This window comes from Salmo salar, chromosome ssa17, assembly GCF_905237065.1.
Source record: "Salmo salar chromosome ssa17, Ssal_v3.1, whole genome shotgun sequence".
NCBI classification, from domain to species: Eukaryota; Metazoa; Chordata; class Actinopteri; order Salmoniformes; family Salmonidae; genus Salmo; species Salmo salar.
The window spans coordinates 34,419,828-34,438,324 of NC_059458.1; the positions used below are offsets into that span (position 1 = coordinate 34,419,828).

The 18,497-nt window shown below is 46.0% G+C and overlaps 1 protein-coding gene across 1 annotated transcript; it reads right to left on the minus strand.

Moving 5' to 3' along the window:
• Window positions 1-72: 72 nt before the first annotated feature.
• Window positions 73-17,384, minus strand: LOC100195876 (DIS3 exosome endoribonuclease and 3'-5' exoribonuclease). Its single transcript, XM_045699552.1, has 20 exons — window positions 17,054-17,384; window positions 16,489-16,646; window positions 15,538-15,731; window positions 14,891-14,964; window positions 14,521-14,688; window positions 13,908-14,183; window positions 13,545-13,682; window positions 13,128-13,274; window positions 12,785-12,901; window positions 12,548-12,649; window positions 12,285-12,349; window positions 12,112-12,196; window positions 11,860-11,987; window positions 10,863-10,949; window positions 9,963-10,119; window positions 9,031-9,245; window positions 7,949-8,117; window positions 815-973; window positions 606-728; window positions 73-442 (listed from the first exon to the last, which is right to left on the minus strand). The coding sequence occupies exons 1-20, from the start codon at window positions 17,270-17,272 to the stop codon at window positions 374-376; spliced, it is 2,850 nt and encodes a 949-aa protein (XP_045555508.1). The 5' UTR covers window positions 17,273-17,384; the 3' UTR covers window positions 73-373.
• Between the last annotated feature and the right edge of the window lie 1,113 nt (window positions 17,385-18,497).

Sequence of the window (18,497 nt, forward strand, 5' to 3'; positions counted from 1 at the left end):
TTTCAATTACATGCATCTACTCCAATCACCAAACAGAGAGAATAGCCAAAGAGATGAGAAAAGGAAAGTGTCTAAAAACCAAGAGATTTATTGGGAGTTGTACAAGGAAACTTTCCTTCTAGAATAGACCGTACAAACCACATGGGTCAGGAATACAAACAGTATATTACCCCATTCTACAGGTTACTGGCATCTCATTAACATTCACCTGGAAGGTTGACGTTCTATAAGTCAAGGAAACAAGGGTCTGTTTTAAAATCACAACCATATTAACCACAGGATGTTCTGTGCTTGTCATGTAGGGAAAAAAGATAAACATTAAAAATAACTCTACTGAGCTAAGAGAAAAGTTTCGGTCTGAGGATGGTGTTATTCAACGGTCCAGTTTAGCTCTCTTGGTATCTGGTTCTGGTTCAGACGGTGCGACACTCACTCCAGAGATCTAGAAAACAACATTAGTTACATGTCCAACCCTGAAAAGAGTGATTGACATGACAGAAGGAATTTTACCTCAGACACAAACTGTTACCTGAACATGGTTTTAGTTCAGAACTACATGGAAATGACCACCGTAGGATCTCTTAAGTTTGAAACAACAAACGTACCACAGGTTCGACCAGGGACATCCTGATCTTCTGGTGCTGGACGTTGGACGCGTCCAGACTGATGGTCACTTTGACCTTGTCAAACATGTTGAAGGAGTGGCCCTCCACCGTCAGACTAGGAGCCTGTTCTCACACACACACACACAGTTACAGTTGAACCATACAAAAATAAAACAGCTTTAATTTTCTCTGACACACAGCGAGGGTACCTCTTCGTTGAAGATCAGTTTGGGGCTGGGTTTGTCTTTGTTCTCAAAGAACACCGTTCCTTCCAGACCAAACTTAGGGATGAGAACGATGATGGCGTTCTTCCTCACAAACAGGATGAACCCCTCCTCATTCAGGATGCCTCTGCTCTTGAAGAACAGCTGGAGGAAACCATACATTATCAGGAAATCTGCCATCTCGGCCATGGGCTTATTTTATCTCAAACAGATGGAAACAGGGAGAGACTACCCGGAAATGTCCAGTAAGAAATGCTATTTTTCAATTTCCATTGCAACGTATTTTGCTACAGTGCACTAATGAATATGACCCAGGTGTCCTTTTGTAAAATGGGTCCCACGTCGTCAATGGGACTTCCTGGTTAAATAGTTTGTGTGAGTGAGTCCAGTACCTGTGTGTGGAAGACTACAGAGGCTCTAACAGGTCAGTGTGAGGTGAGACCAGTACCTGTGTGTGGAAGACTACAGAGGCTCTAACAGGTCAGTGTTAGGTGAGACCAGTACCTGTGTGTGGAAGACTACAGAGGCTCTAACAGGTCAGTGTTAGGTGAGACCAGTACCTGTGTGTGGAAGACTACAGAGGCTCTAACAGGTCAGTGTTAGGTGAGACCAGTACCTGTGTGTGGAAGACTACAGAGGCTCTAACAGGTCAGTGTGAGGTGAGACCAGTACCTGTGTGTGGAAGACTACAGAGGCTCTAACAGGTCAGTGTGAGGTGAGACCAGTACCTGTGTGTGGAAGACTACAGAGGCTCTAACAGGTCAGTGTGAGGTGAGACCAGTACCTGTGTGTGGAAGACTACAGAGGCTCTAACAGGTCAGTGTGTTAGGTGAGACCAGTACCTGTGTGAGGAAGACTACAGAGGCTCTAACAGGTCAGTGTTAGGTGAGACCAGTACCTGTGTGTGGAAGACTACAGAGGCTCTAACAGGTCAGTGTTAGGTGAGACCAGTACCTGTGTGTGGAAGGCTACAGAGGCTCTAACAGGTCAGTGTTAGGTGAGACCAGTACCTGTGTGTGGAAGGCTACAGAGGCTCTAACAGGTCAGTGTTAGGTGAGACCAGTACCTGTGTGTGGAAGACTACAGAGGCTCTAACAGGTCAGTGTGTTAGGTGAGACCAGTACCTGTGTGTGGAAGACTACAGAGGCTCTAACAGGTCAGTGTTAGGTGAGACCAGTACCTGTGTGTGGAAGACTACAGAGGCTCTAACAGGTCAGTGTGAGGTGAGACCAGTACCTGTGTGTGGAAGACTACAGAGGCTCTAACAGGTCAGTGTGAGGTGAGACCAGTACCTGTGTGTGGAAGACTACAGAGGCTCTAACAGGTCAGTGTTAGGTGAGACCAGTACCTGTGTGTGGAAGACTACAGAGGCTCTAACAGGTCAGTGTGAGGTGAGACCAGTACCTGTGTGTGGAAGACTACAGAGGCTCTAACAGGTCAGTGTGAGGTGAGACCAGTACCTGTGTGTGGAAGACTACAGAGGCTCTAACAGGTCAGTGTTAGGTGAGACCAGTACCTGTGTGTGGAAGACTACAGAGGCTCTAACAGGTCAGTGTTAGGTGAGACCAGTACCTGTGTGTGGAAGACTACAGAGGCTCTAACAGGTCAGTGTGAGGTCAGACCAGTACCTGTGTGTGGAAGACTACAGAGGCTCTAACAGGTCAGTGTTAGGTGAGACCAGTACCTGTGTGTGGAAGACTACAGAGGCTCTAACAGGTCAGTGTTAGGTGAGACCAGTACCTGTGTGTGGAAGACTACAGAGGCTCTAACAGGTCAGTGTTAGGTGAGACCAGTACCTGTGTGTGGAAGACTACAGAGGCTCTAACAGGTCAGTGTTAGGTGAGACCAGTACCTGTGTGTGGAAGACTACAGAGGCTCTAACAGGTCAGTGTTAGGTGAGACCAGTACCTGTGTGTGGAAGACTACAGAGGCTCTAACAGGTCAGTGTTAGGTGAGACCAGTACCTGTGTGTGGAAGACTACAGAGGCTCTAACAGGTCATGTGTTAGGTGAGACCAGTACCTGTGTGTGGAAGACTACAGAGGCTCTAACAGGTCAGTGTTAGGTGAGACCAGTACCTGTGTGTGGAAGACTACAGAGGCTCTAACAGGTCAGTGTTAGGTGAGACCAGTACCTGTGTGTGGAAGACTACAGAGGCTCTAACAGGTCAGTGTTAGGTGAGACCAGTACCTGTGTGTGGAAGACTACAGAGGCTCTAACAGGTCAGTGTTAGGTGAGACCAGTACCTGTGTGTGGAAGACTACAGAGGCTCTAACAGGTCAGTGTTAGGTGAGACCAGTACCTGTGTGTGGAAGACTACAGAGGCTCTAACAGGTCAGTGTTAGGTGAGACCAGTACCTGTGTGTGGAAGACTACAGAGGCTCTAACAGGTCAGTGTTAGGTGAGACCAGTACCTGTGTGTGGAAGACTACAGAGGCTCTAACAGGTCAGTGTTAGGTGAGACCAGTACCTGTGTGTGGAAGACTACAGAGGCTCTAACAGGTCAGTGTGAGGTGAGACCAGTACCTGTGTGTGGAAGACTACAGAGGCTCTAACAGGTCAGTGTGAGGTGAGACCAGTACCTGTGTGTGGAAGACTACAGAGGCTCTAACAGGTCAGTGTTAGGTGAGACCAGTACCTGTGTGTGGAAGACTACAGAGGCTCTAACAGGTCAGTGTTAGGTGAGACCAGTACCTGTGTGTGGAAGACTACAGAGGCTCTAACAGGTCAGTGTTAGGTGAGACCAGTACCTGTGTGTGGAAGACTACAGAGGCTCTAACAGGTCAGTGTTAGGTGAGACCAGTACCTGTGTGTGGAAGACTACAGAGGCTCTAACAGGTCAGTGTTAGGTGAGACCAGTACCTGTGTGTGGAAGACTACAGAGGCTCTAACAGGTCAGTGTTAGGTGAGACCAGTACCTGTGTGTGGAAGACTACAGAGGCTCTAACAGGTCAGTGTTAGGTGAGACCAGTACCTGTGTGTGGAAGACTACAGAGGCTCTAACAGGTCAGTGTTAGGTGAGACCAGTACCTGTGTGTGGAAGACTACAGAGGCTCTAACAGGTCAGTGTTAGGTGAGACCAGTACCTGTGTGTGGAAGACTACAGAGGCTCTAACAGGTCAGTGTGAGGTGAGACCAGTACCTGTGTGTGGAAGACTACAGAGGCTCTAACAGGTCAGTGTGAGGTGAGACCAGTACCTGTGTGTGGAAGACTACAGAGGCTCTAACAGGTCAGTGTTAGGTGAGACCAGTACCTGTGTGTGGAAGACTACAGAGGCTCTAACAGGTCAGTGTTAGGTGAGACCAGTACCTGTGTGTGGAAGACTACAGAGGCTCTAACAGGTCAGTGTGAGGTGAGACCAGTACCTGTGTGTGGAAGACTACAGAGGCTCTAACAGGTCAGTGTTAGGTGAGACCAGTACCTGTGTGTGGAAGACTACAGAGGCTCTAACAGGTCAGTGTTAGGTGAGACCAGTACCTGTGTGTGGAAGACTACAGAGGCTCTAACAGGTCAGTGTTAGGTGAGACCAGTACCTGTGTGTGGAAGACTACAGAGGCTCTAACAGGTCAGTGTTAGGTGAGACCAGTACCTGTGTGTGGAAGACTACAGAGGCTCTAACAGGTCAGTGTTAGGTGAGACCAGTACCTGTGTGTGGAAGACTACAGAGGCTCTAACAGGTCAGTGTTAGGTGAGACCAGTACCTGTGTGTGGAAGACTACAGAGGCTCTAACAGGTCAGTGTTAGGTGAGACCAGTACCTGTGTGTGGAAGACTACAGAGGCTCTAACAGGTCAGTGTTAGGTGAGACCAGTACCTGTGTGTGGAAGACTACAGAGGCTCTAACAGGTCAGTGTTAGGTGAGACCAGTACCTGTGTGTGGAAGACTACAGAGGCTCTAACAGGTCAGTGTTAGGTGAGACCAGTACCTGTGTGTGGAAGACTACAGAGGCTCTAACAGGTCAGTGTTAGGTGAGACCAGTACCTGTGTGTGGAAGACTACAGAGGCTCTAACAGGTCAGTGTTAGGTGAGACCAGTACCTGTGTGTGGAAGACTACAGAGGCTCTAACAGGTCAGTGTTAGGTGAGACCAGTACCTGTGTGTGGAAGACTACAGAGGCTCTAACAGGTCAGTGTTAGGTGAGACCAGTACCTGTGTGTGGAAGACTACAGAGGCTCTAACAGGTCAGTGTTAGGTGAGACCAGTACCTGTGTGTGGAAGACTACAGAGGCTCTAACAGGTCAGTGTTAGGTGAGACCAGTACCTGTGTGTGGAAGACTACAGAGGCTCTAACAGGTCAGTGTTAGGTGAGACCAGTACCTGTGTGTGGAAGACTACAGAGGCTCTAACAGGTCAGTGTTAGGTGAGACCAGTACCTGTGTGTGGAAGACTACAGAGGCTCTAACAGGTCAGTGTTAGGTGAGACCAGTACCTGTGTGTGGAAGACTACAGAGGCTCTAACAGGTCAGTGTTAGGTGAGACCAGTACCTGTGTGTGGAAGACTACAGAGGCTCTAACAGGTCAGTGTTAGGTGAGACCAGTACCTGTGTGTGGAAGACTACAGAGGCTCTAACAGGTCAGTGTTAGGTGAGACCAGTACCTGTGTGTGGAAGACTACAGAGGCTCTAACAGGTCAGTGTTAGGTGAGACCAGTACCTGTGTGTGGAAGACTACAGAGGCTCTAACAGGTCAGTGTTAGGTGAGACCAGTACCTGTGTGTGGAAGACTACAGAGGCTCTAACAGGTCAGTGTTAGGTGAGACCAGTACCTGTGTGTGGAAGACTACAGAGGCTCTAACAGGTCAGTGTTAGGTGAGACCAGTACCTGTGTGTGGAAGACTACAGAGGCTCTAACAGGTCAGTGTTAGGTGAGACCAGTACCTGTGTGTGGAAGACTACAGAGGCTCTAACAGGTCAGTGTTAGGTGAGACCAGTACCTGTGTGTGGAAGACTACAGAGGCTCTAACAGGTCAGTGTTAGGTGAGACCAGTACCTGTGTGTGGAAGACTACAGAGGCTCTAACAGGTCAGTGTTAGGTGAGACCAGTACCTGTGTGTGGAAGACTACAGAGGCTCTAACAGGTCAGTGTTAGGTGAGACCAGTACCTGTGTGTGGAAGACTACAGAGGCTCTAACAGGTCAGTGTTAGGTGAGACCAGTACCTGTGTGTGGAAGACTACAGAGGCTCTAACAGGTCAGTGTTAGGTGAGACCAGTACCTGTGTGTGGGAAGACTACAGAGGCTCTAACAGGTCAGTGTTAGGTGAGACCAGTACCTGTGTGTGGAAGACTACAGAGGCTCTAACAGGTCAGTGTTAGGTGAGACCAGTACCTGTGTGTGGAAGACTACAGAGGCTCTAACAGGTCAGTGTTAGGTGAGACCAGTACCTGTGTGTGGAAGACTACAGAGGCTCTAACAGGTCAGTGTTAGGTGAGACCAGTACCTGTGTGTGGAAGACTACAGAGGCTCTAACAGGTCAGTGTTAGGTGAGACCAGTACCTGTGTGTGGAAGACTACAGAGGCTCTAACAGGTCAGTGTTAGGTGAGACCAGTACCTGTGTGTGGAAGACTACAGAGGCTCTAACAGGTCAGTGTTAGGTGAGACCAGTACCTGTGTGTGGAAGACTACAGAGGCTCTAACAGGTCAGTGTTAGGTGAGACCAGTACCTGTGTGTGGAAGACTACAGAGGCTCTAACAGGTCAGTGTTAGGTGAGACCAGTACCTGTGTGTGGAAGACTACAGAGGCTCTAACAGGTCAGTGTTAGGTGAGACCAGTACCTGTGTGTGGAAGACTACAGAGGCTCTAACAGGTCAGTGTTAGGTGAGACCAGTACCTGTGTGTGGAAGACTACAGAGGCTCTAACAGGTCAGTGTTAGGTGAGACCAGTACCTGTGTGTGGAAGACTACAGAGGCTCTAACAGGTCAGTGTTAGGTGAGACCAGTACCTGTGTGTGGAAGACTACAGAGGCTCTAACAGGTCAGTGTTAGGTGAGACCAGTACCTGTGTGTGGAAGACTACAGAGGCTCTAACAGGTCAGTGTTAGGTGAGACCAGTACCTGTGTGTGGAAGACTACAGAGGCTCTAACAGGTCAGTGTGAGGTGAGACCAGTACCTGTGTGTGGAAGACTACAGAGGCTCTAACAGGTCAGTGTTAGGTGAGACCAGTACCTGTGTGTGGAAGACTACAGAGGCTCTAACAGGTCAGTGTTAGGTGAGACCAGTACCTGTGTGTGGAAGACTACAGAGGCTCTAACAGGTCAGTGTTAGGTGAGACCAGTACCTGTGTGTGGAAGACTACAGAGGCTCTAACAGGTCAGTGTTAGGTGAGACCAGTACCTGTGTGTGGAAGACTACAGAGGCTCTAACAGGTCAGTGTTAGGTGAGACCAGTACCTGTGTGTGGAAGACTACAGAGGCTCTAACAGGTCAGTGTTAGGTGAGACCAGTACCTGTGTGTGGAAGACTACAGAGGCTCTAACAGGTCAGTGTTAGGTGAGACCAGTACCTGTGTGTGGAAGACTACAGAGGCTCTAACAGGTCAGTGTTAGGTGAGACCAGTACCTGTGTGTGGAAGACTACAGAGGCTCTAACAGGTCAGTGTTAGGTGAGACCAGTACCTGTGTGTGGAAGACTACAGAGGCTCTAACAGGTCAGTGTTAGGTGAGACCAGTACCTGTGTGAGGGAAGACTACAGAGGCTCTAACAGGTCAGTGTTAGGTGAGACCAGTACCTGTGTGTGGAAGACTACAGAGGCTCTAACAGGTCAGTGTTAGGTGAGACCAGTACCTGTGTGTGGAAGACTACAGAGGCTCTAACAGGTCAGTGTTAGGTGAGACCAGTACCTGTGTGTGGAAGACTACAGAGGCTCTAACAGGTCAGTGTTAGGTGAGACCAGTACCTGTGTGTGGAAGACTACAGAGGCTCTAACAGGTCAGTGTGAGGTGAGACCAGTACCTGTGTGTGGAAGACTACAGAGGCTCTAACAGGTCAGTGTTAGGTGAGACCAGTACCTGTGTGAGGAAGACTACAGAGGCTCTAACAGGTCAGTGTTAGGTGAGACCAGTACCTGTGTGTGGAAGGCTACAGAGGCTCTAACAGGTCAGTGTTAGGTGAGACCAGTACCTGTGTGTGGAAGGCTACAGAGGCTCGCTGTGCGTACTGAGCCATCTTGTGTCTGTAGTTGAGGTTGTTGCAGAGGGCAGACTGCTTGTGTTTGTCCATCAGGTCTGGGTAGGTGCTGTCTGCTCCAATGGCTACAGCCAGCAGCCGATGCACGATGATGTCAGAGTATCTGTAGAGGTTACAATAACATCAGAACCAGTCAGGGTGGACGGACCAGTCAGGAGTAGAGGGAGGGTGTTCTCACCGTCTGATAGGCGAGGTGAAGTGTGTGTGTTCTCACCGTCTGATAGGCGAGGTGAAGTGTGTGTTCTCACCGTCTGATAGGCGAGGTGAAGTGGGTGTTCTCACCGTCTGATAGGCGAGGTGAAGTGTGTGTGTTCTCACCGTCTGATAGGCGAGGTGAAGTGTGTGTTCTCACCGTCTGATAGGCGAGGTGAAGTGTGTGTTCTCACCGTCTGATAGGCGAGGTGAAGTGTGTGTGTTCTCACCGTCTGATAGGCGAGGTGAAGTGTGTGTGTTCTCACCGTCTGATAGGTGAGGTGAAGTGTGTGTTCTCACCGTCTGATAGGCGAGGTGAAGTGTGTGTTCTCACCGTCTGATAGGCGAGGTGAAGTGTGTGTTCTCACCGTCTGATAGGTGAGGTGAAGTGTGTGTGTTCTCACCGTCTGATAGGCGAGGTGAAGTGTGTGTGTTCTCACCGTCTGATAGGCGAGGTGAAGTGTGTGTGTTCTCACCGTCTGATAGGCGAGGTGAAGTGTGTGTGTTCTCACCGTCTGATAGGCGAGGTGAAGTGTGTGTGTTCTCACCGTCTGATAGGCGAGGTGAAGTGTGTGTGTTCTCACCGTCTGATAGGCGAGGTGAAGTGTGTGTGTTCTCACCGTCTGATAGGCGAGGTGAAGTGTGTTCTCACCGTCTGATAGGCGAGGTGAAGTGTGTGTTCTCACCGTCTGATAGGCGAGGTGAAGTGTGTGTTCTCACCGTCTGATAGGCGAGGTGAAGTGTGTGTGTTCTCACCGTCTGATAGGCGAGGTGAAGTGTGTGTGTTCTCACCGTCTGATAGGCGAGGTGAAGTGTGTTCTCACCGTCTGATAGGTGAGGTGAAGTGTGTGTAGATGGGAGAGGCCAGTCCATAGTGGTGGAAGTCACTGTCCATCCCGGAGCAGAAGTACACAGCCTGCATCATGCAGCGTGTTGCTAGGATACGCAGCAAGGTGTTGAAGTAAGGGAAGCCGTCCACCTGGGCCGCGTCCAGAGAGTCAGCTAGAGCCTTGGCCGAGTCCGTGTGGATCACCAAGTCCTGAGGGGAGGGACAACAACGTTAGAACTACATTAGACTGATGTTGCTTCTGACGTTAGGACTACATTCGACTGATGTCAGAAACAACAACGTTAGGACTACATTATACTGATGTCAGAAACAACAACGTTAGGACTACATTATACTGATGTCAGAAACAACAACGTTAGGACTACATTCCACTGATGTCAGAAACAACAACGTTAGAACTACATTATACTGATGTCAGAAACAACAACGTTAGGACTACATTCCACTGATGTCAGAAACAACAACGTTAGGACTACATTCCACTGATGTCAGAAACAACAACGTTAGGACTACATTCCACTGATGTCAGAAACAACAACGTTAGGACTACATTCCACTGATGTCAGAAACAACAACGTTAGGACTACATTCGACTGATGTGAGAAACAACAACGTTAGGACTACATTCGACTGATGTCAGAAACAACAACGTTAGGACTACATTATACTGATGTCAGAAAGTGTAATACAAGGGAAACGGGGGGTTTATTTGTTGTAATTATTGATATCTATCCAAGGTTCTACGTCAGTCCCTATTTTGTTGTCCTTCGACCCGGAAAGGAACAATTGTCCCCAAAAAAGATCAAGTCTTATTAAAACTGTGTTTTAGCTAGAAGTATTGTCTCTGGATGTCATTAGATGTGTTTTAGATGTTGATGTCTAGTCAGTCTGAATATGTAGATGTACCTTAGACTTGGCAGCCTTGTTGAGGATGTCATAGTTAGATGGAGGAGGGGCGGGGTGCTTCCTGAGAAGAGCACACTCTGAGAACTCATCATAAATCTTCTGAGCTACTGAAATGTTGGCCAGCAACATGAACTCCTCCACCATCGAGTTGGTCTCCCTGGGGAACAATAAAGTTATTTGAATTTGAACCCACCGATACAGCGTGAACATCAAGTCTCTGAGCAGAGATCTACTGTTGGATGCTATAACTCAGTGACAAGGTAAACCTGGAAACAGCAGGATGCTTTGACAGGCCACAAAAAGCTTGTCAATATTCATGTGAATTCAGCTGAACTTGAAGTTTAAACCATGTTAGTCAGGGTCAAAACGACAGCACAGTTTCAAGCATCATGAACAGACACATTCTAAAAGCCTTATTTTAAATGCTACATTCTAAAAGCCTTATTTGAAATTCTACATTCTAAAAGCCTTATTTGAAATTCTACATTCTAAAAGCCTTATTTTAAATGCTACATTCTAAAAGCCTTATTTGAAATTCTACATTCTAAAAGCCTTATTTGAAATTCTACATTCTAAAAGCCTTATTTGAAATTCTACATTCTAAAAGCCTTATTTGAAATTCTACATTCTAAAAGCCTTATTTGAAATTCTACATTCTAAAAGCCTTATTTGAAATTCTACATTCTAAAAGCCTTATTTGAAATTCTACATTCTAAAAGCCTTATTTGAAATTCTACATTCTAAAAGCCTTATTTGAAATTCTACATTCTAAAAGCCTTATTTTAAATGCTATATTCTAAAAGCCTTATTTTAAATTCTACATTCTAAAAGCCTTATTTTAAATGCTATATTCTAAAAGCCTTATTTTAAATTCTATATTCTAAAAGCCTGACAACGTACTTGAGTTCCTTGGTCTGTAGGTCTATGGGGTCGTGAGTCTCACTGTCGATGTGGAAGCGAACCTCGGGGGAGGAGAGAGTCAACGCACTGAAACACACAACGGAAAACCACCATGTTAGATCACCAACAAAGACATGTATTTATACATTCCAAACAGTAAAACATATAGATTAATGAGACGATCAACCAGATCAATTAACATAATCAATCCATCAACCAACGAATCACTTTTGGGAATACATCAATCTGCCACAGTTCTAACGATCCGTCTCAACTACTGACATCACATAGTCACAAACCCTTTCTCTATCCTGTCTCTTCAGGATCCTGGCTAGTCTGTTCAGGCCTCGTAACCTCTTACCCTTTCTCTATCCTGTCTCTTCAGGATCCTGGCTAGTCTGTTCAGGCCTCGTAACCTCTTACCCTTTCTCTATCCTCCGTTTCTTCAGGATCCTGGCTAGTCTGTTCAGGCCTCGTAAGCTCTTAGCCTTTCTCTATCCTCCGTTTCTTCAGGATCCTGGCTAGTCTGTTCAGGCCTCGTAAGCTCTTAGCCTTTCTCTATCCTCCGTTTCTTCAGGATCCTGGCTAGTCTGTTCAGGCCTCGTAAGCTCTTAGCCTTTCTCTATCCTCCGTTTCTTCAGGATCCTGGCTAGTCTGTTCAGACCTCGTAAGCTCTTAGCCTTTCTCTATCCTCCGTTTCTTCAGGATCCTGGCTAGTCTGTTCAGGCCTCGTAAGCTCTTAGCCTTTCTCTATCCTCCGTTTCTTCAGGATCCTGGCTAGTCTGTTCAGGCCTCGTAAGCTCTTAGCCTTTCTCTATCCTCCGTTTCTTCAGGATCCTGGCTAGTCTGTTCAGACCTCGTAAGCTCTTACCCTTTCTCTATCCTGTCTCTTCAGGATCCTGGCTAGTCTGTTCAGTCCTCGTAAGCTCTTACCCTTTCTCTATCCTCCGTTTCTTCAGGATCCTGGCTAGTCTGTTCAGTCCTCGTAAGCTCTTACCCTTTCTCTATCCTCCGTTTCTTCAGGATCTTGGCTAGTCTGTTCAGTCCTCGTAAGCTCTTGGTGGTGTCATCATTCATGTTGGCGTCATCAATCCTCATCTGGGCCTCGGCGTACGTCAGGGAGGCCTGGAGGAAGAATTATCATTCAATTCAATAAACTTTATTGATCCCTGAGGGGCATTTCTAAGTCTTACATTGTCTCAATCACAACTGTTACATTGTCAAATGTGTGAGTTTACTCTCCCCCTACCTTGGAGTTGATGACACTTTTAGTGAATCTGGTCTGGACTATCTCAGCCTTGTCGTTGATCTCCCATATACAAGAGAAGGCCAGCCTACAGAGAGGAGACACCATGAACACCACTAATGGTAAATGACAACAACAACAACATATATGACGTCTTAAGGAGGTATTAAAGTCACCTCTCCACACTGGATCGTAGAGAACACAGGTTGGAGCTCAGCAGTTCAGGAACCATGTCGATCCTCTGTGGGAGACAATCAGCTGTGTTAACAATACAACACTGAAATGGAACACTATTCCCTATATTTTGGACTACTTCTGACCCGGGCTCTGGTAAAACGTAGTGCACTATATAGGGAATAGGGTGCCGTTTAAGACGTACTAAAAAGAGCTAGCTAGGGTTCATCAAGGTTACTATGTGATGATACAGAGGATCTCCTACCCTTCCAGTCAGGTAGACTGTAGTCCCTCTGTTTGCAGCCTCCAGGTCCATGGCGTTGCCTGGACGGATGAAGTGGCTCACGTCAGCAATGTGGACACCAACCTTCAACCCACAATGAAACACACACGATCACTTCTCAACTTTAAATTCTGTTCCATCACATTACCAATTAAATAGATTCTGTTACCTCATCCGTCCAATAAAATGTGATAAACAGTTAGTTCATCAGTGTCCTACCTCTTGGTTTCCATTGGGCAGGTCTCTGCAGTGCAGAGCATCATCTATGTCCGTACAGCCAGGAGGATCCACACTGCAGACAGTCAGGTTCCTCAGGTCCTCTCTCACAGCCATGTCCTGATAGAAGATCAAATAAGGTTTAGTGATGAATCATTACCTGTTATAAGCATGTTATGAGCCTTTATAAAGTATTATAACCACACCATAATGCAATTATACCAACAGGCTTTAAGTAGTGTTGCAAATTGTTGATTGTTATAGCTACAACAACGTAGCCACCAGCTGACAACCATTGATATATGTCTTGACACAAAATGGCCGCCATAACAGGACCCCCAGTTACCTCCTCTGTGATGTTCCAGGGCATCTTGGGGAGGAAACTGAGGACGGCCTGTGAGAAGTCCTGGTGAGGGACATCATGCTCCAGCAGTAGCACCTCCGTCTCTGTCTCCTTGTCCCCTGCACTTCCCAGGCTACGAACAAAATGGCCCTGAGAGGAGAGAGGGAGAGGAGGATAGAAGGAGAGGAGGAGAGAGGGGTGGGTGAGGAGAGAATGGTGCCTAGTCTCTGCTAGCTCCTCGAAGACAGAAAGAGGAGAGAGAAGCAGTTGACTATGATTGAGGTGCGTTCCAGGTCCTCTTCATTGCAGTCACGCTGCACATCTCATGTACATCCTACACTTCTCCAGACATTGATATCCGGTAATGATACGTGATCATCTGAGCAGCCCAGCTGTAATAAAGACCTGAGAGACACATACATTAGGGTATCTGGAGTGCTTGGGCCAGCCGTCGATGGCCACCATGATCCTCTGTCCTGCCAATGTGGCCGCCTGGCGCGTCTCGATACGGATCCTGGGGATACGACGGTCAGCTGGGGTGAAGAGGTGACGGGTCGCCTGGGAAGGGAAGAAGGGGTAAAAGACCAGGAACAATGAGATATCTTTGGTCTTGTCCACATTCGTCAGCACAAAACAAGTACGACAGACGACAAATAATCACAAGAGAAACCAAAGCATGGTGGTATATGCATCCATATTGACAAATACTCATGTAGGAATTCTGAAGGGTTTGATTTGATTGATGTATTGATTGACAGAGCAGAGTGAGGTGACGCTAGCCACCTCTTTGATTTGGGACAGGAAGAGCATGCCACAGAACGGTCTCCAGTTCCTCTTGATGATCCCCACCACCCTGCCTGTGGGCTTCCGTGACCCCGCCCCCGACGGACCACTCTTCAACTCTGCCTCCTCCTCCTCTGTGACATCATCCTCCTTGGGCCCCTCGTCCTGCAGCACCACAGAGGACGGAGCCACCCATTGGTTCAGAGGCAGGATCTCCACAGCAACCAGGTCCTGATGGACAGCCCTGTTCAAGTTCTGTAGGCCTTGGATGAGAACCTGAGGGGCGGGACAGGAAGAGGAAGTGTTACCATGGTAACCAACGCTGCTTCGTTTACATTTCCCATCCAATCACTCGCTCACTCACTCATCCCCATGTCACCAGCTGGCTCTTAGAACAGCATCAAAGATTCTCCACTCCCATCCAATGGTAAAGGAAAAATAATACTGTTGATAACTCACTTTTCAAAACCAGGTACATGAACAGAGGAGCTAACTAACAATGAGGAAATATTCAATAACTGTTGGAGGACTTAAAGAATGTTCCATACTTCTATGGCAGGTTACACGGCCAGAATACACAAATGAACATGAGCTATGCTTTAGCAGCACTCACCTCTGTACTGTCATCTCCTTCTCCGTGGACAAACACAGTAGCCTCCAGGTAGTTGTCTCTGCTAGCCCGGAACGTTCCCTGTTGGAAGGTCCCACTCTTAATCCCAGACTGGATCCTAGACAGGGGCAGGTGCTCCGAGAACAACACCTTACTGCTGGTGATCTCATTCTGGGGGGGGAGGGAGGGAGGGAGGGAGGGAGGGAGGGAGGAGGGGAGGGAGAGGAGGGAGGGAGAAATTAAACAAATAACCATGAATATGCAGATCTAACATTCTTTATGAATATGCAGATCTAACTTTCTCTATGAATCTAAAATAGCTGCTGCAGAAAGTACATGTGTGTAAATGTGATATTGTGTAGATATTAGTTACCTTGTCATCGTTGGTCAAAGCCAGTCGATCCACCAGCTCAGGGTTGGCTATCAGACTCTTGACGTACTCCTCACCTGTGTGGAACAGAGGATGGATGTAGTCGGCATCTCCTAAAGTAAACATGTAGTCGGCATCTCCTAAAGTAAACATGTAGTCGGCATCTCCTAAAGTAAACATGTAGTCGGCATCTCCTAAAGTAAACATGTAGTCGGCATCTCCTAAAGTAAACATGTAGTCGGCATCTCCTAAAGTAAACATGTAGTCGGCATCTCCTAAAGTAAACATGTAGTCGACATGTTGAACCTATGTAGTATTGTGACCTTGTGATTAAGGTTAAAGACATGAACAGCGGTCTCATCTTGGAGTATTGAGGTAACAGATATTGTGATATTAAAGACATGAACAGCGGTCTCATCTTGGAGTATTGAGGTAACAGATATTGTGATATTAAAGACATGAACAGCAGTCTCATCTTGGGGTATAAGGTAGTTGTTGTGAAATTGTTAGATTACTTGCTGTTACGATATTACTGCACTGTCAGAACTAGAAGCACAAGCATTTCGCTACACTCGCATTAACATCTGCTAACCATGTTTATGTGACCAATAAAATGTGATTTGAGGTAACAGAGGTGTGTTGTTTCTTACATCTGTATGTGAGCAGGCCGGCCTCCTCTGCTTTCTCCTTGTTGCCCCGGTCATTGGTCAGCAAAACAACCTTTAACCCCTTGTCCGTGGGGGTGTTGTTCAGGTGATCACTGTACCACTTTGTAGATATGCGGATGGCTCTGTCATTACGATCGTTGGCGCTTTCCCCCTGCTCTCTCTCTATATACGTTTCTCTGGAACAGAACAATACAACCATACATTGCTTTGAAAAGCATTGATCGGTCACAAATGGTTGGACAGTTAAGGCGTCAGCATGCTTCAGTTCGGCTGGCGACTAGCCTGAGCTCGGTTAGCTGAACGAGTGTACTCTCAAACTTAAAAAGACCTTGGCTTGAAAAACAAGAGAAAAAAATGGCAATAGTACTGTTTGTCCATTTTGAGACGCCATAGCCAGTATACACTTCCACAAAATAGTCAGAATTAAGATAACTCAATAAATCTGTCATAAATTTACTTTTTTGCCTAGGAAATCTTAGTCATGCAATTTTTCATCTGATTAGGATGTTTGGTGCAGTATTTCTCAAGAGAAACCGTGAATGAGGACGAGTCGTTACTCGCTGAACGACAGCAGGCACTTCATTGAAGAATCCCTACTGTTGACCAATCAGCGATTAAGGCGTAGACTTCGGTTTGCCTCAAGAACAAAATGTGTGCACGAACAGCTTAAAAAACCCTTGTCAAAGTACAAAAAACTAAACAAAAACTAAACAAAATGGCATCGTAATATATGCGCAAACTCTTCCAAACTGTTTTGGCTGGGAAACATGCTGACTTCAGTCTTGCTTCAACTTATTTCAGTCAATTGGTACATCTGCGTCAGTGGTGGGATAACCCCAAGGGTCACTGATTCAAAATCAAGTTAGGCTGCACCCCCTTAAATCACTACAAAACAGTCAGTTATCTAAGGCAAACAGCAGATCTATTTTCTACCTGTGATGTTCGTTAGTGAAAGTGTAAAAGTGTTTTTCCTTGTCGTGAAGGATGTCTTTCAATCGCTTGTAGATGGGAGCGCTCCTGTGGCGGACCTCTTGGAGTACAGTCTGCAGAATGATCACGTTCTTGATCAAGGGATCCTCCAGGATATCAATCTACAGACATTAAAAGGGATATTGATTCAGCATGGTAGAATGTCACAGCTGAAAGTTAGTCAAATTAGTGTTAGCTAGATCAGGGTTTCCCAAACTTGATCCTGCACGTTTTGTTTTTTGCCCCAGCACTACATAGCTGACGCAAATATCCAACTCATCATCAAGCTTTGATTATTTTAATCTGCTGTGTAGGGCAAAAACCAAAACGTGCACCCGGGGGACGGGGCAGGACCGAGCTTGGGAAACCCTGAGCTTGATAAATTCACACTTTCACCAGAGGCGTGTCAGACATCTAAACTGTAGTTATGCGGTGGGACAATCTAGAGTTTACTTTAGACATGTACTTTTTGTATTGATTTGTTGTTAATAATAACGTTTACGTTAGACATTATTCCACAGTAACTTACCTGGCTCAACACAACGTTTGTGTCTGGGAGTAAATAGTGTGGGAAAGAACACAAGTTGCTTTCAATGCAAGCGTCTTTCTGCAACACAGACTCTTCTTGCTTGCATTCTGTACAAACTTCACTCCCGCACCAAATATCGTCTCGCAGGTAGTGCTCACGGACTATTTTCATGATCCCGCCTGATCGGGTTTTCTTTACGAAAGTTTTTGATTTCAACATTACTACGATAAATATATATTACAACAGTAATTTTGATACGTTTCTACTCATAGGTATACATCAACAAGCATTCCACCCGAGACCGATGTACACACGTGGGAGGAGGGAAGATAAAAACATTCCCGGGGTTCCTTGTGACGGATCATATCTGATTCAGATTCTATTGTGAACGTTACCAGATACTTTGTGTACTTTTTATACATGTATCAATTAAATGTGTGTATTTTAGAAACAATTTAGAGGGAATTTTATGCTAGATAATTAAATATGTCATAATATAATAATTTCCAACTCTGTGTAAAACGTTTTAAGGCCATCTTCTTTTTCTTCTTCATTTTAATCGTGGTGTGCAAACCAACCTTCAGAAGCATTACAGCTCCATAGCGGGCTGGAGTGTGATAGAGACAGCGCAAGTCCTAATCAACAACACTTGCATGCATAATCAGGTTGGAATACGTCATCTTGTTTCCTTGAAAACTATAAAGAGGTCTGTAGCGACTGATAATGTAATAACTGCCAATAATGTAATATCGGCTAATAATGTAATAACTTTCACATTTAACATTTTATAAATGCTGATAATGTAATAAATTGCCAATAATGTGTAATAAATATGCTGAACGCATAACGTAATAACATTTTTGAGTATAATGTAATAGTTACTACAGTTAGTTATTACATTATGCGTTGATTATGACATAAAGTGTGTAACTTTTTTTTCATCAATAGTGTAATGACTTCAACCAATGATGCAATAACAACCTAAAATCACTATCTTTGTTTAATGTCATGCATATTAAGTGTCACACACTTGAGGAATACTTTTCATTTGCATCCATTGCCACAACAGACTTGCAGGGGGAGGGGTTCACTAACAGACTGACTGACTGACTGACTGATTCACTCACTAACACTTAACCCATTGACCCAAGGTCAAAATCTCTGTTTTTCCACCACTTTAATTTATCTGCCTTTACAGTCCTTTTATGTGCCTCACCTATGGAAGTATGACACCTTTTCTTTTTCAGGTCAAACAGTACAAGAACCTTTTAATAGAAAGTTGCCTTAACAGCTCTATTTTACATATGTTCTGGTCTTGTGTAGATGTGACAACATTTTGGGACTGTATTATCTGTAATATCTAAGTGTGTCAGAATTCAAATGCCTCAATCTCCCTGTTTATCTCGGCTGGGAAACATGAGTATGGGCCCTCAGAGGGGTTGGA

Excerpts from the sequence above, each read along its gene's own strand:
- LOC100195876 (XM_045699552.1), bottom strand. The coding sequence starts at position 17,272 with ATGTTGAAATCAAAAACTTTCGTAAAGAAAACCCGATCAGGCGGGATC. Across the intron at positions 14,689-14,890 it reads CTTTGACCAACGATGACAAG|AATGAGATCACCAGCAGTAA; the intron begins GTAACTAATATC and ends CTCCCCCCCCAG. Across the intron at positions 9,246-9,962 it reads ACAAGGCTGCCAAGTCTAAG|GACTTGGTGATCCACACGGA; the intron begins GTACATCTACAT and ends CCCTCCCCTCAG.